This window comes from Engraulis encrasicolus, chromosome 3, assembly GCF_034702125.1.
Source record: "Engraulis encrasicolus isolate BLACKSEA-1 chromosome 3, IST_EnEncr_1.0, whole genome shotgun sequence".
NCBI lineage: Eukaryota > Metazoa > Chordata > Actinopteri > Clupeiformes > Engraulidae > Engraulis > Engraulis encrasicolus.
Genome location: NC_085859.1, coordinates 4988136 through 5005635, shown reverse-complemented (window position 1 = coordinate 5005635; position 17500 = coordinate 4988136). Strand labels below are relative to the sequence as shown.

At 45.7% G+C, this 17500-nt stretch overlaps 1 protein-coding gene across 1 annotated transcript in view; it reads right to left on the bottom strand.

Annotated features, from left to right (window-relative positions):
* The window catches only part of snrnp200 (small nuclear ribonucleoprotein 200 (U5)), a 57940-nt gene extending 43056 nt beyond the window's left edge, over positions 1-14884 (bottom strand). Inside the window, exons 1-10 of the mRNA XM_063194653.1 lie at positions 14606-14884; positions 13472-13635; positions 12740-12911; positions 11696-11888; positions 10057-10112; positions 5889-5987; positions 4496-4648; positions 4137-4236; positions 3577-3713; positions 2978-3055 (exon numbers count right to left, since the gene is read on the bottom strand). Of these exons, the coding sequence (XP_063050723.1) occupies positions 2978-3055; positions 3577-3713; positions 4137-4236; positions 4496-4648; positions 5889-5987; positions 10057-10112; positions 11696-11888; positions 12740-12911; positions 13472-13635; positions 14606-14650 (1197 nt within the window). The 5' untranslated portion in view covers positions 14651-14884. The remainder of the gene's footprint in view (positions 1-2977; positions 3056-3576; positions 3714-4136; positions 4237-4495; positions 4649-5888; positions 5988-10056; positions 10113-11695; positions 11889-12739; positions 12912-13471; positions 13636-14605) is intronic.
* Between the last annotated feature and the right edge of the window lie 2616 nt (positions 14885-17500).

Sequence of the window (17500 nt, the reverse complement as noted above, 5' to 3'; positions counted from 1 at the left end):
AAAAGGCTGTGGCTTAACATGGGTAATAGATAGAGCCTGACAATTAATGAGACAAATATTGAGGATGACCCAAAGTTTATTTTGGGAGTAAATTATCCCATCTAATTTGCATATTATGACGTCATATGGTGTCGGCCATTTTGAATTTATAATGAGTTATTGGATATTTTTGCATATTTTCAAAATATTTTTAATTATTTATCTAATTTAATTTATAAAACTTCCCCAGACACCTTCACTATTATGTTCTGTGAATACATTTTGGTCTAGAAAGCAATAAATTGTACACTATAAAAGTGTAATTTGTAACTAATATAGTGCAACAATGTAGCATAGTGACAAACACAAGTGAATGGACGGTTGCCGTTTTGCCTGTAGGGACTGGTCTATGAAGGTGAAAAGTTATTTTTTAGTGCATGGACACCCTTCACAGCAATGCCCAGCATACAGATTCTATCCACACTAGGGGTATTATGTGCATTTTGTCCATTTGTGTGTCTTTGAACCAAGTACAGCAGGCCTACAGTAGCCTACAGTAGGCCTGTCAGCGTACACCCTGAAGGACTCTGGGTATGGGCTACATGTCTAAGAACTTGTGCAAATATCTATTCAAACCCAGTGTTACATTTACTGATATACAAATAGGTGATATAAGGAAAGTGTGTGTGTGTGTGTGTGTGGGGGGGGGGGGGGGGGGGGGGGGGGGGTGGCGATTGTTGGTTACCTATCGCCCATGTCTTTCTGATGCACCAAACCCCAGCTGGTATCACACTTTTTGTTGCAAATAGACTCAGTCAGGTCGCAATTGGACATAAGTATTACTATTATTATATCATTAGAATAGCATTGCTATTTATTTAGACTTGCAGTCCGCATCAACAGTGTCGAGTAGCGTGAACTGCTTCCGTTTTGCACCGAGTAGAATGCGCACGAGACCTCTGTGTCTCGGGCGCATACTCCTCTCACTCCATCCCCCACTGTTGGCAGGAATATGCGCACTTCTGTTGTCTTCATTTACTTTTCTACTTAGTATACAAGCTCTTCTACAAACATCCTGACCACTGTCACCCTCCAGATGATGAATATTGACTATGTAACAGGCAAATTACGACGCGTTGCATCATTCCCCTGTCGTTGCAATGAACGTCGCCAGCATAGCGACAGTATAGCCTACAAAGCAGCATGAAATTACCTCGCATCTCGATCGGAAAAAACCTTCCCTTCCTCAATATACAAGTCTCCTGCAGAAACGAACACTTCTATTGTGTACTTACAAGTGAATGAATGAAGGGTTTTCTTGTTACAGTCCCCATGATCGACGAATAGCCTGTCGATAGTTTCCCTCAGGCAACAGTAACATGGGAAGTATAACGCGGCAGAAAATACACTCCTGTTTGCATATTACCTCATTTAGGGGCGAAATATATGATGAATACATTTGTACAATCATGACAAGTTACCATTTGAGTGCATTTGGTCGTTTATTCAGTAGAATTATCCACGTAATGTCACTACAAGGCTGCTTCCGTCTTTCGCGTTGTTTCACAGGGGAGAAGTTACTTCCGCAATGTCCGAGGTTTGTAGTTTTGTAGTTTTCTTAAACAAAATACCATATAAGGCGTCCCAATGTGTTTAGAACTGAAGTACTACATGTCTGCCACCCAATGGAGTGGAAGTTGAACTACATTTGATATCCTATTTGAAAAAAAACGGCCGTTGTAATCAATACGGCATCTCGTCGACAAAAGTCGCCTGTGGCGCCCAGAGGGTTAAGTTATATTCAGGGGTCCAAGAGAAGGTGGCGACTGTTTTAAAAGGTAGCTACTTTCAATATAGGCCTAAGGTGCAGGGCGAAATCCTGGTTTGTGTTCATAATACGGCCCTCGGAGGACTTTTACGGCCCTCGGATGAATTTGAAGTGGCCCCTCGAATGAAAAGGGTTCCCCACCCCTGGCCTAACGGGTAATGGTGCTTGTCCACTGCGAGCGCGAGACGTCCACTTAACATGTCCGGAAATGTCCGGTCTCAGTCTGAAACGGTTACAATACATGAGAACAAATCATCCCGGTGGAAGTGCATCGCATGTCTGGCCCCGCGAGCTGCAGACCCGACATGTCTGCGAAGCTCCTTGGGGGGGGGGTGTATCACGAGGGGATGGGGGGTATCAGGAACTCGAGTCTATTTTCCTGTGCGGGCGTCCGCGTGCAATGAGCGAGCTCTCATTGAAAATCACAGGACAAGTCCCATTAGAGTTAAAAGCACAGAAGACCTATACTCTGTATCCATACATCTGACGCGTAACTATTTTTCACTGAACAAAGTTTCTCAATTCACAGAGACTGACTGTGTTGCATAGCAACTCCCTCGCAGAAGGCCACTACTCAAACAGCTGGGACAATCACATTGTTCGTTTGTTGTTTTTTCATTTCCATGGCCATTATGCACTTAAAACATGGGTAGAGTGCTGGGGGTGGAAGCTGCTGCCCACGGGAAAGGAACAACTAACCTCTCTGCCTCGTCGATGCTCCCGGACATGTCAAGCGACCGCGAATGTCTTGGTGGCCACGTACAGTAAGGAGATGGACTTTAGATCAGAGGCTCAAATCCCATCCATCCACTCCCTACCTCCATCCATGGCTGCAGTGCCCTTGAGCAAGGCATCAAACCCCACACTGCTCCAGGGGCTGTAACCAACACCCTGTACCAAGGCACCTAACCCCACACTGCTCCAGGGACTGTAACCAACACCCTGTACCAAGGCACCTAACCCCACACTGCTCCAGGGACTGTAACCAACACCCTGTACCAAGGCACCTAACCCCACACTGCTCCAGGGACTGTAACCAACACCCTGTACCAAGGCACCTAACCCCACACTGCTCCAGGGACTGTAACCAATACCCTGTAAATAACTGTAACTCGCTCTGGATAAAAGCGTCAGCTAAGTGCAATGTAGTGTGTGTGTGCATGTTCTCACCTGTCCGTGATCGATGTCCATGGACTCCAGATCGTCCACTCTGGATTTCCTCACCCGCTCCCTTCGAGACCTCTCCTCCTGCAACACACACACAATTAGCAACACATCGTAGCTCGCCCTCTCCCTCCTGGTAGACTCAAATAGATTTTACAACCAGCAGCAGATATACTTTGGCATATGAGTAACACACACACACAGGCGTGCGCGTGCATGCCCAGCCCAGCCCCTTATGTCCTCCTGCTCTGCAGCCTGGAGTGGCTACAGGACACTAGACAGACAGACACAAACACACACACACACACCATCAAACATCCACACACACACACACACACACACACACACACACACACACACACACACACACACACACACACACACACACACACACACACAACACCCACACACACACACACACACACACACACACACTCACACTCACACACACACACACACACACACCATCAAACATCCTCTCACACACACACACATACCCGTATGATGTCTTCCTTCTCCGTCTCCTGTAATTGGTAAAGCACTCTGGTCACACACACACACACACACACACACACACACACACACACACACACACACACACGTACCCGTATGATGTCCTCCTTCTCGGTCTCCTGTAGCTGGTACAGGACTCTGGACAGCTCCTGGTCAGCCTCCATCTTGCTGATGATGCGATCCTTCTCAGCCTCGCTCTGGGCACCGGCCAACATCGTACAGTACAGGACTACGGAGAGAGGGAGAGATGGGGGGAGAGAGAGAGAGAGAGAGAGAGAGAGAGAGAGGGGGGAGGGGGGTGAGAGGGAGAGAGAGAGAGAGGGGGGGGGAGAGAGAGAGAGAGAGAGAGAGAGAGAGAGAGAGATTAGAGTTTGTGTGTGTCGTAACACTAGTGTGTGTGTCGTACTCATGCGTCGGTGTTGGCTTAGCACTAGTGTGTGTGTGTGTGTGTGTGTGTGTGTGTGTGTGTGTGTGTGTGTGTGTGTGTGAGTGTGTGTGTGTGTGTGTGTGTGTGTGTGTGTGTGTGTGTTGCGTACTCATGCGTCGGTGTTGGCTTAGCACTAGTGTGTGTGTGTGTGTGTGTGTGTGTGTGTGTGTGTGTGTGTGTGTGTGTGTGTGTGTGTGTGTGTGTGTGTGTGTGTGTGTGGCGTACTCATGCGTCTGTGTTGGCGTAGGACTCTGATGAAGTCGAAGGTGTTGAATCCCAGCAGCTGCACCAGCTGATTCTCACACTCACGATCATCACTCGCCGTCTGGAGGGAGAACACACACACACACGCACACACGCGCACGCACACACACACACACACACACACACACACGCACACACACGCACACACACAAACACAAACAATTAGGAAGGCAACATAAAAACAATGTGTCATTTCAATTCTTACACAGACAACCAAATTCAATTAAACTGACACCTGAAAGACTTTCAACATGATCAGTTGACGGTCAAAGGCCAGTGAAGTTGTGTGTGTGTGTGTGTGTGTGTGTGTGCAGCGTCACCTTGAGAATCTCCAAGACCTCGTCGGCCTTCTTCTGTGACACGATGGCGTCGTCGTAGAAACGGCTCAGCTGCCTCTGCAGCCAGAAGGCGTCGATGTCTCGCGGGTGAAGATCCTTCTTCTTAGCGGACATCATATCACCTGTGGCACCCAGCTACACACACACACACACACACACACACACACACACACACACACACACACACACACACACACACACACACACACACACACACACGTTTAGTAATATGTCTCGCGGGTGAAGATCCTTCTTCTTAGCGGACATCATGTCACCTGTGGCACCCAGCTACACACACACACACACACACACACACACACACACACACACACACACACACACACACACACACACACACACACACACACGTTTAGTAATATGTCTCGCGGGTGAAGATCCTTCTTCTTAGCGGACATCATATCACCTGTGGCACCCAGCTACACACACACACACACACACACACACACACGCGTTTAGTAATATGTCTCACGGGTGAAGTGTGTGTGTCTGTGTTTCCATTAGCGGTGAGCTGTCTGGTGGTGTGTGTGTCTGTGTTTCCATTAGCGGTGAGCTGTCTGGGGTGTGTGTGTGTGTGGGTGTGTGTGTGTGTGTGTTTACATTAGCGATCAGCTGTCTGGTGGTGTGTGTGTGTGTGTGTGTGTTTACATTAGCGATCAGCTGTCTGGTGGTGTGTCTGTGTCTGTGTGTGTGTGTGTGTGTGTGTGTGTGTGTGTGTGTGTGTGTGTGTGTGTGTTTACATTAGCGGTGAGCTGTCCGGTGGTGTGTGTGTGTGTGTGTGTGTGTGTGTGTGTGTGTGTTTACATTAGCGGTGAGCTGTCCGGTGGTGTGTGTGTGTGTGTGTGTGTGTGTGTGTGTGTGTGTGTGTGTGTGTGTGTGGGTGTGTGTGTGTGTGTGTTTACATTAGCGATCAGCTGTCTGGTGGTGTGTGTGTGTGTGTGTGTGTGTGTGTGTGTGTGTGTGTGTTTACATTAGCGGTCAGCTGTGTGGTGGTGTGTGTGTGTGTGTGTGTGTGTGTGTGTGTGTGTGTGTGTGTGTGTGTGTGTGTGTGTGTGTGGTGTGTGTGTGTGTGTGTGTGTGTGTGTGTGTGTGTACATTAGCGGTGAGCTGTCCGGTGGTGTGTGTGTGTGTGTGTGTGTGTGTGTGTGTGTGTGTGTTTACATTAGCGGTGAGCTGTCCGGTGGTGTGTGTGTGTGTGTGTGTGTGTGTGTGTGTGTGTGTGTGTGTGTGTGTGTGTGTGTGTGTGTGTGTTTACATTAGCGGTCAGCTGTCCGGTGGTGTGTGTGTGTGTGTGTGTGTGTGTGTGTGTGTGTGTGTGTGTGTGTGTGTGTGTGTGTGTGTGTGTGTGTGTGTTTACATTAGCGGTGAGCTGTCCGGTGGTGTCCGCTTCCTCTCCTTCGCTCTCGTCGTCTGAGCCTTCGTCTCGCACCTCTCCAAACTGGTCCTCATCCCCCTCCTGACACGCACACACACACACAATCATTGGCAGGAGCGAACACATAACATACATGAGCATGTGGGGCAGTCGTGGCTCCGGGGTTAGAGCAGGGCTTGACACTGNCACCTGCCAACCGGCCAAATGCTGCTAAAACTTGGCTGTGGCTGATAACAATTTCAGTGTCACTAGCCAATTTGTCAGGTAGCTTATTTTTATGCTATGACATATCAGAATAGCGTATTCTGCACTTTGCCCTTTGTGCATCAAGAAAAAGCTCAGTTACTCAGTTTCTATTTGTTTGTTTTATTTCCATGTAGAAACCCATTCACTTATCTTCTTGTTTTAAGCACCTCATCTTCTGAGGTTAGATGTACAGCCTCATGATGGGAAAAAAAAAAAACAAATTTGGCCAGTAGAATAGACGGACAGCTAGTGACTCGGGAAAATGACTAGCCACAGTGGCCGGCAAGCAAAAAAATTAATGTCAAGCCCTGGGTTAGAGCACTGGGTTGGCAACCCAAGGGTTCCCGGTTCAATGCCCGACTGGACCACAGCTGAAGTGCCCTTGAGCAAGGCACGTAACCCCCACACTGCTCCCCGGGCACCGCTCAGCAGGCAGCCCACTGCTACGGACTAGTGTGTGTGTAACAGACGAGACCTTGCGTTGTGTTTTCAATCTGTTCTTCTTTTATTCTGAAGAAGGGACATTAAGACATGGTTGAGGACGGGCTGCATATCGTCCCGGGCACCGGCCTTTACATATCCAAAACGAACTGAAAGATACCAGCGCTTTGTTCCCATAACCACTTGCGCTCTTAAAGGGCCAGCGTAGCATTTCACCAACAACATACCCTGTTACATGTGTACTTCAATGTGATTCACTAGTCCACATGGGATGAAGTGCAGAGAAAGAATTTCCCCTCGGGGACCAAAATTGGCTCCAATTGGCTTTCCAATTGGCAATATGCACCACCACAAACAAGGGACGAGAGAGACACAGCCCCAGTCTCCTAAAAGAAGCATGTCTCTTGTACACATCATCAGAGAAGGGTGTGTGTGTGTGTGTGTGTGTGGGTGTGTGTTTTAGAGCATGGCAACCCGACCGAAGTCCGACGGGCCTGGTCGGAACCCGACGGGCCGGGCCGGACTCGGACAAAAAAAATAGAATATCTGTCGGACTCGGGCTCGAAGCAAACAGACATTGTGAAAATTGTAAGCAACTAGATTAAACGTTTCAGTTCATGCAACCAACAGTTTTGTGTTTTAAAAATAAGTAGCCTATTTGAATATGCATAAATGAAAATGTTGGTAGGCTACTCGTGCGAGTGATTATTATTGGCTGTATGCACGCACCAGTTACCAGTGGCAACATGGACGCTCACTCCCAGTCAGCCGAGCAGGAATGCCGAGTCAACTTGCTTTCTTAATCGCCAAATCAACAGTTGTCAGTGAACGCGTGGTCTTTAGTTGTAGGCCTAGTGTAGGCCATGTTTTAGCATGCCTTCGATGATGTCTTAAATGTTGAACATAAAATGACGAAGTTTGTCACTGCATTGCTCGCCAAGGATTACATTTCCAGCATGGGGTAGCAAGGAGCATAATATGGATTAAAGAAGACGCACACACTACGTGGAGTTGCCTAAGGTAGGGGCAGAGAGGTTTCCTGTTACTATTTTGTCCGCTGTGACATTGTGACATGTGACATGTCCTTCACGTAGGTTCTTAATTCTTGTCACTTTTACTGTAGGCTACAGTTGTAACTATGCGCGTGCAACCTTTCCTGATTTTATATTGACCGCATGGACATCAGGGGAAATGACATTCTCTTGGAGGGCCGAACAGGCTACTGTTCTTCGGGGTGAACTTATAGCCCATCCTTCTTAACGACAAGGAGCGGCATCTTCACGGGGTTCGCGGGGATTTATTTGCACTAACAGTAGCCTAACGTAACAAATGCTTCCATAGCCGCACTGACTGCATGCATCCAACACGTATTCGTTAGTTTTCGCCTTTCTTATCCTCTCACGCCCCTCCCATGCATTTGATCACCGCACCCAACATCTCTGGTCTAACCGAAAGAAACATAAGGTGCGCTGTCACATGTGTGTGTGTGTGTTTATACTTACTATGCGTGCGTAACTAAATTAGGCTACTGCAAATTGCCTCATCCTAACGTCTTTGCCTATCCTGGCTATTTATCACGTGCTATTTTGAGTATGGAGGAGCCCACATAGAAAATCTTGCTTGCGCACAGGTTCTGTTGTTATTACAGTGGTCTCGGGCTTCGGACGGGTTCGGACACAAACATTTTAATTAGTCTCGGGCTCGGGTCGGGGTCGATCACTTTTCTGTCGGCTGAGGGCCGGGCTCAGACAGAAATAAACGGCCCGAGCCACACTCTAGTGCAGTGGTTCCCAACCTATGGGTCGGGACCCACCTTATGGGTCGCCAAAGATCCACAGGGGGTCGCGGAGCCCTCTTGATTTTAAGGGGTTTCATTTTAAATATACCGTATTAGCCCGAATATAAGACGATCCTGAATATAAGACGACCCTCCTTTTCAGGTTCATGTTTTGGGGAAAAAAGTTTTTTTGAAGACTACATTTAGTTTCACATTGGAAACTTCTTTCAAAATGCAATTTTTAATTTGTTGGAAAAGCTTTGGCTTTTTACATAGAACAAATTTCACAATGTAATTTTCATGATAAAAAACTACAGATAGCTACTCATACCCTTTTCCTTTCTTTGCTCACTTCAGTGGTTAGGCCTACCTGACAAGCGCCAGTAGGCACCTACTGTACAGTCGCCTGGGTGTGACTGTTCTAAGTGCGACACAACATTCCATACTACACTCGCAGAGCATCAGTCTGCCAGGCAACCAGTCCAGTAATGATAGACTATCTATTGTGCAATGCACAGATTTTGGCAAAATGTTTTGTTGACAGCAATATCTAACCAGCAGCCGTCTCGCCAAATCGCCGTTCATTTTATGCATCCAAAGTTTTCCGTTGGACTGTAGAAACCGAACGTGACCAAAAGCAGATTGACGCATTGCATTTGAAACCCATGCGCTGCCTATCAGCAACGTTGACATTAGAAGTCCGATTGGCATTCATTTCGTGCCAAGGGTAAAACTCTTAGTGATTTTATATGAACAAGACAATCTCTTGCCCTAACCATTGCTCTCTGTCGCTGTATTGTTGTGAGGGATATCGTCAAATAGGCACCACATGTCAAGGCGCCGCTCTCTCGCGCACATGAATGACCATGACAGCATCCAAAACTTAGCCTACAGGTTGTTCATCAAATCACCCTTCAATTCTTTAGTTTCAAGTTGTACTGGTGACCAGAGAGAACAACCAAAGCTTTCCTGATGAGACTGTAAAACCGAACACAAATAAAAACAGAGCAACGCATCGCGATTGACTGTTGTGTTTTCCCCCTCGCATTGTCGGCCCGCATCACGTTGGCATTGACAGTTGATAGACGGGCGGTGCAACACTCATCACGAAACGCAGTTAGCATATGCACATTTGATATGGACAAAACAATCTCTCGCCCTATCCATAAGGCTATTGAGTTTTGTGTCATTGTTGTGAAGCATAATGACCGCATTCAGGTAAAGTTAAAAAAATAAAAATAAAATAAAATAAAAAGTTTTTAGTCTAGGGCGCGGAAATAAGACGACCCCCCTTTTTAGAGTACTATTTTTAGAACAAAAACCACGTCTTATATTCGGGCCAATACGGTATATATATAGCCCATGTTGGATAAAAGACAAAGCATTTAACTAATAAATGCATAGAAGCAACAAATTGTATGTGCTACATGAAACATTTATTCTGTATTTGACCAAAGACGAATTGATGAGGAATAAAATAACTAAAATAAGTTTTCGCAGGAAACGGAGGGCATCTTGTGACTCCGTCTCGTGCGGGCGCTCGCGTGGTTGGGTCACCAAAGCTTACAATAGTAAAAAACATGGGTCCCTTAAGAAAAAGGTTGGGAACCACTGATCTAGTGTGTGTGTGTGTGTGTGTGTGTGTGTGTGTGTGTGGGTGTGTGTGTGTGTCTTGTATATGCTTACCTCCTCATCCGATTCAAACTGCACGTTGACTCCATACGTCTCATCAATGTTGTCGTCTGCAGAAGAGGAGACACATTGAACACATCAGCAACATGAACATGATAAACAGATCATCAGGAACAAGATTTACTAATATAATCAGGGCTCTAAATTAACACCAGCCAACCGGCCAAATGCTGGTGACATTTCAGTTTGGCAGGTAGAAAAGACCAGCGTAGTAGCCACTTTGACCCATTAGTGAGTGTGCGTTTACAGTTTTTATCGATTGCCTCCACACAAGTTCTGGTACTTCACACACAATTCTTGGAACATCTCACCCATTTCCCATCTCCCCTAACCAATGTCACTGAACACTAAGCACAATTACTTCTTTACACTCACATTTCATTTTTAAAATACACTCTTTTCAAACTACTACACACAATTATCTGGATTACACCCAATTTTCAAGAAGAAAATCCCTGGTTGTCGCATTGAACACACTATCATTCAAAACACTAAAATCAACTGCCATACTATGTTCACTTCCTCATCACATGGACAAACTCCCTTCATACCGGTTTACAATCTGAAATCATAACCCCATAAGGACACACATTGCATGTGATATTGATGAAAACATGAGTGGGTGCAGTGAGAAAACACATTTTTTTTAGTTTTTGAACTCCAAAATGTGTTACAAGAGATCCCTTTCATGTGGTTACCCAATATTTTACAATAACTTAGATGTCAGAAAAATATGTAGGCTGTGTACTCCGAGTCTAAAAACAATATTTCAGTATTTTACAACAAAACAAAAACATATTTTAGTAAGTAGAACACTGAAGAAAAATAAGTTGTGTGTCAAGTTGAGTATAGAGTTTTACCTTGTGCATATTAGTGTTCAATGGTTCACATAAGAGTGTATTAAAATGACTGCTTGTGTGTGTCATTTGAGAACAAAATGACCTTTTTAGAAGAGAGTACATTGTTTTGAGACAAGACGTGCATTTTTCAGAGGTAGTGAGGAGTTTTGCCCGTTGTGTGTGAGGTTTGGAGATTTGTGTGTAGAGTTTTGAGAATTCGAGAACTGATTCCGAAAATTGTGTGTAAGCAATCGAGAAAAACTGTAACATCTACTAGCCATCTTGACTGGTGATGAAAACAGTTTATTTAGAGCTCTGAAATTAATAATGCATAACTCCACAGTACCAATATTTACACGAGGGTTATCAGTAGAGGGTAGTGGTTGTCACCAGTGGGGCTGTGGTCAAACTGTGTGTGTCTGACCCGCACTCTGCAGCTGTGTGTGTGTGTGTGTGTGTGTGTGTGTGTGTGTGTGTGTGTGTGTGTGTGTGTGTGTGTGTGTGTGTGTGTGTGTGTGTGTGTGTTGCGTTGTGTTGGGTGAGGGAATCCAAAGCCACAGGTAATCTTAAAAGTAACGTGTGTGTGTGTGTGTGTGTGTGTGTGTGTGTGTGTGACTAACCCATGGTCTGCAGTTCCTTGTGTGTGTGTGTGTGTGTGTGTGTGTGTGTGTGTGACTAACCCATGCTCTGCAGTTCCTTGTGTGTGTGTGTGTGTGTGTGTGTGTGTGTGTGTGTGTGTGTGTGTGTGTGTGTGTGTGTGTGTGTGTGTGTGTGTGTGTGTGTGTGTGACTAACCCATGCTCTGTAGTTCCTTGTCTCCCCCGTAGTCGGAGATCTTCTTGCCCAGGTTGACCAGCACGTGGTAGCGCGTGTCATCAGACGGCCCCAGAAGCTGCTCCACCTCCCGACGACGCTCCTTATCGCGCAGCTTATCACTCTTCAATACCGCCAAGACCTCGTCAGCAGCTCCACACAGGATATCACGAGGCTACAGAGAGACGTTATATTCATTGTTATTTATAGTTATTATCATTATTATCATCATAATTATTAATTATTATTCTAGACGCTCCTTATCGCGCAGCTTATCACTCTTCAATACAGCCAAGACCTCGTCAGCCGCTCCACACAGGATATCACGAGGCTACAGAGAGACGTTATATTCATTATTATTTATAATTATTATCATTATTATTATTCTAGATGCTCCTTATCGCGCAGCTCATCACTCTTCAATACCGCCAAGACCTCGTCAGCAGCGCCACACAGGATATCACGAGGCTACAGAGAGACGTTATATTCATTATTATTTATTATTATTATCATTATTATTATCATCATAATTATCATTATTATTATTCTAGATGCTCCTTATCGCGCAGCTCATCACTCTTCAATACCGCCAAGACCTCGTCAGCAGCGCCACACAGGATATCACGAGGCTACAGAGAGACATTAGATTATTATTATTTATTATTATTATCATTATTATTATCATCATAATTATTATTATTATTATTATAGACGCTCCTTATCGCGCAGCTTATCACTCTTCAATACCGCCAAGACCTCGTCAGCAGCACCACACAGGATATCACGAGGCTACAGAGAGACGTTATATTAATTATTATCATCATAATTATTAATTATTATTCTAGACGCTCCTTATCGCGCAGCTCATCACTCTTCAATACCGCCAAGACCTCGTCAGCAGCGCCACACAGGATATCACGAGGCTACAGAGATGGGATATGGGATGTGTGTGTGTGTGTGTGTGTGTGTGTGTGTGTGTGTGTGTGTGTGTGTGTGTGTGTGTGTGTGTGTGTGTGTGTGTGTTACCTGATCCCCCAGTGCAGCCTGTATGAAGCTGAGTAGGATCTCATATGTCTCGCGAGTCTCCTTGGTCTTGGGCTTGTAGACGATGCCCACCATGTCGTCAATCCCCTCAGACAGCAGCGTGAAGCCCTTCATCTTGTTGATGTCATGACGATCCTCATCACGCTTCCTCCTCCTGCACACACACACACACACACACACACACACACACACACACACACACACACACACACACACACACACACACACACACACACACACACACACACACACACACACACACACACACACACACACACAGTTAAAGGGTTTGGGCTTTAAACTTGACATTCCATGCAACTTCCACTCCAGACAATGTCAACAAAAACATCAGAAGAACTGATGGTGATTGTGTGTGTATGTGTGTGTGTGTGTGTGTATGTGTGTGTGTGTGTGTGTGCGCGTGTGTGTGTACTAACTTGGCTCGTCTCTCCTCCTGCATCTGAGGTTTGGTGATGGTGAGTGTGTGTGTGTGTGTACTAACTTGGCTCGTCTCTCCTCCTGCATCTGAGGTTTGGTGATGGTGTGTGTGTGTGTGTGTGTGTGTGTGTGTGTGTGTGTGTGTGTGTGTGTGTGTGTGTGTGTGTGTGTGTGTGTGTGTGTGTGTGTGTGTGTGTGTACTAACTTGGCTCGTCTCTCCTCCTGCATCTGAGGCTTGGTGGTGGTGTGTGTGTGTGTGTGTGTGTGTGTACTAACTTGGCGCGTCTCTCCTCCTGCATCTGGGGTTTGGTCCTCTGTGCCTTATCCCCCATCTTGGTCCCCTCCAGCTTCCCCACCAGAGACAGCACCTCTCCGGTCGGCTCATCGCGACGCGTGCGGTCGATAAGCGAGCGGTCCGCTTGCAACACCAAGTTAGAGTTCTACACAGGACAGAAGAGCAGCACGTCAGACTTGCACAGGCACAGAGGCCAGAGCGCACATCCAGGGTTTTAAATTCAGTTGTAGGACTCTACGCATCATCCCTCAGCCTGCGAGTGCATCACAGTGGGACAAACATAATTTGAAGATAGAGACTAGAGCACACTGCAGCTTAGTTTTTAGACATGAATTTTAGAGGGGGCTTCTTTTCCTGTATCCTGCTGCTCCACACGAGTTCACAGTAATTCTCACAATAATTCTTACGTTTCTCTCCAACAGCAATTATTTACGCTATATGCTACTTATCACATAACGTGTATTGGGTCAGTAGGCATGCATACAATCTGTGGCGCATATGTATAAAGTACAAAAAAACGGAAAGAAACTGTAGGCCTATACTCTTAAAATCTCTTTACATGCAGGACTCCGCCTCCATGTTTATTTAGTTCGCGCACACATTTCAGGCTGAATCCTTGGCTTTACTCATACAAAAGCACCATTTGCAATTAACTCGTTTACAGCAACCATTGTCTTTACACACCACGTAGTTCTACAACTCTACTTTCACCGCTGCAACGGCACTTGTCTGCCGTACCCCCTCAATGCATTACCTAGTCTGCTTTGAGAAGATACATGCGTGTACCGCTTTAGGGCATGACGCACAATGAATGTAAACTACGCATCGCATAAGTATGCATTATCTGTACCCGCTTGTGAATAAACATCTACAAGAGGGAAGTAAAGTTGCACATTAAACATTTGAAAATTCACCAGAAAGCACACTAATCAGTTCACATTGTTTAATCTAAATAGCTAGCATTTAAGCTAGCTGTTGTTAGCCAACTCAAAGGTTTTCACAGGCTAGGTTTTCACTGGCACGGTACAACCAAGATAGGCATTTAGGAGGGCTACAGAAATCTTCCTCAAAATGTTACGTTTATCATGCAGGAGTTTGGAAACAAAACCACCTACCGCTTTGTACTCATACTGCAAGCTACGAGCAGTAACATCCGCCATAACTTCGCTGTGTTCGTTCCGTGATCAACACGGGCCCAAACAATCCAAAAAGTAGCCTTTGGTTAGGTCAGAGGGTATTTTAACGTGGACAAGAACTAGTAACGAATGTGCTGTTCCTCCTCTGCCACGCAGGAGAGGAGAAGATTGCTACAAAAACAAAAAATAACACAGTACGGTCAGAGTAACTTCATGCAATCCCTCCACAAAACGTTTCAAACACGCTCGTCTGTCTGCGTGAATTGGAACGCGACCGGTTTCCGTTTCCGGGGGAAAGGGTTACGTTTAGGATAACAAATAATCTATGCTGCCCCCTAGCGGGTAGGGTATGAAAAGTGCAGTTTCACCCTTTTGGAGATTTAAGATAGCCTTTAAATGAAAATATATGAAGAAACAGAGTAGAAAAGCTTTTGATACAAACATTAATATAGTTTATTTTTTCTCAATACATAGGCATTCTTCACACTCCAAACAAAGTTGTACTTGTATAATCCTGCAGTTTTGTAAATTGGCCTCAGGGTGGAGACATTGGCCAAGAGTTGAATCCGTGTAATGGGACTAATGCTCGAATAACAAGGCTCCTGTGGCCTATGAGCTCCTGTGTAGGCTGCAACTGGATACAAAGACTATACGGCTACAAGACAGTAGCCTATCATAATGGCATTTGCCCTTTTTTAGACAATACTGTACTCTCTAAGGTAGGCCTAGATATATTCATTGACAAGAGTTGAATCCGTGTAGGTATGCTACTTGCATAACAAGGCTACTGTGTGCAAGCCATGGGCTGTGGGCTCCTGTGTAGGCTAGGCCTACTGAATAGGCTTACAACTATTCGGCTACAAGACAGTAGCAGAATAATAGCTATAGGTTTTTTTAGGCCAGGGGTGGGAAACCTTTTTCATTCAAAGGGCCACTTCAAATTCATCCGAGGGCCGTAAAAGTCCTCCAAGGGCTGTGTTATGAACACAAACCAGGATGTTCCCCTTCACTTTAGGCCTACATTGAAGGCAGCCACCTTTTAAACAAACACCACCTCCTCTAGGTTCCCTGAATATAACTTAATTGTATTGCAAATGCATTTTCTAAGATTCCCTTACAAAATATGTCATATTTCATGTGAAGCTGAATAACATTAACATGATATCGGGGAGCGGATAAAAGGGCCTCAAGGGCCACACACGGTTCCCCACCCCTGTTTTAGGCAGTGCAGCAGGCTGTGCAAGTCATAGAGGTAGAAAATAACACTAGAGAGGACCCCGCCCCCCTTTTTACGGCAATCTGTAGCGGCCATTATCTGTAGGTAGATCAGAGAACTGGAAATTAACGGAGAACGAGGCTCACTTCTGTAAAAAATGGCTTAATCATGTGAAAATGTCCAACACACTATACAAGGACAATAGTTGAAGTGTGTTGCTAACTATGTTCATAAAATATATTATTTGATTTTTAAATGTATTTTATCGACTCATATGATTTTAGTAGATATTTAGCCTGCCATTTCAAATCTGGTGTTTGATTAATGTGTTACTTCATATTCACACAGTTTTAGTCAATTTTTTGACAGGGGTGGGCGTGTTCTCCATTGACTTGCATTGCCCGACGGTACCTACACTACCTACGGAAGTTAGGAAGCTCCAGCTGCCATTTCCCAGTGCTGTTGCAAATTGCTGTGTCCTCTCTAGTGTTATTTTCTACCTCTATGGTGCAAGTTCTCCATGGGAAGGGGGCAGCTGAAAGGCCATGTTCTGCCTTCATGATCACTTGGAGACCTTTTCCATTACATTATACTACACTCATCTGACAATTCTACCCAAAGCAACTCCCCGTTATTTAGATGCGGGCAGTGAGGGTAATGGCTGCAGGGTATTGGTTACAGTCCCTGGAGCAATGTGGGGGTTAGGTGCTTTGCTAAAGGGCACTTCAGCTATGGCCTTCGCAGGCTGTGTGGGGGCGGGGCACCCCGTCAGCGTCTTGCCCTGGGGCCCTGTGTGCAATTGTTCCGCCACTGCTGCCAGATGCCCAGGCCCATTTCTATATATAATAGGCTGAGGGCACCTTTTCCCAAAAAGGGCTTAGGCATTTAGCATGGGTTTTTGCAGGTGCCTTAGGCATTAATGGGTTAAGCCAATGTGGTTCCCCAGGGCACTATAATAGGCCTAGGCCTACTCCACTGGTGCCCCCTCCAAGTTATTAAGTTTGTGTCTTGTGTAGAGCATGACACAGGAGTGTATTTTCACTACCATCCCATCCCGGTCCCATACCGGGCTGGAGTAAAAAAAGTAAATCCCATCCCGTCCCACTCCTGTAAGAATGTCTCCAATCCTGCCCACTCCCACTCAAAATCATTCATTTTCGTTCATTTTTATTCCCGCTCCTGCCAGCTCCCATTCGTCTTTATTCCCACTCCTGCCCGCTCTCGTTCATCTTTAAAATGTTGACTCCCACAGGACCCACAGGAATTCCCGAAAATTGTCATCCTCTATGTGTGGTGCCCCCTCACTGGTCAAACATGCTTGATGCCCCTGGGCACTGTGCCGATGACCCTTAAAGGGGTATGCCACTATTTTGGGGCTTAATACAGTTAAAATCGTTGGCTGGGGTTTATATAGGTGGTAAAGTGTCTTATTTTTCATGTAAGCCGTTGTCTTGCTTTAAGACAAGTTAAAAGAGGGAGCATGTCGCTAAGCTAGTGAAAGTCAATGGATCCGTGTAGCATGTAGCAATGCCCCGGCCAACGATTTTAACTGTATTAAGCCCCAAAATAGTGGCATACCCCATTAAGGATAACCCGGCCATACAGCTGCCCAGAACCCTGAAACAGGCCATTGGCCTAAATCTACAGAACTGTAAGTC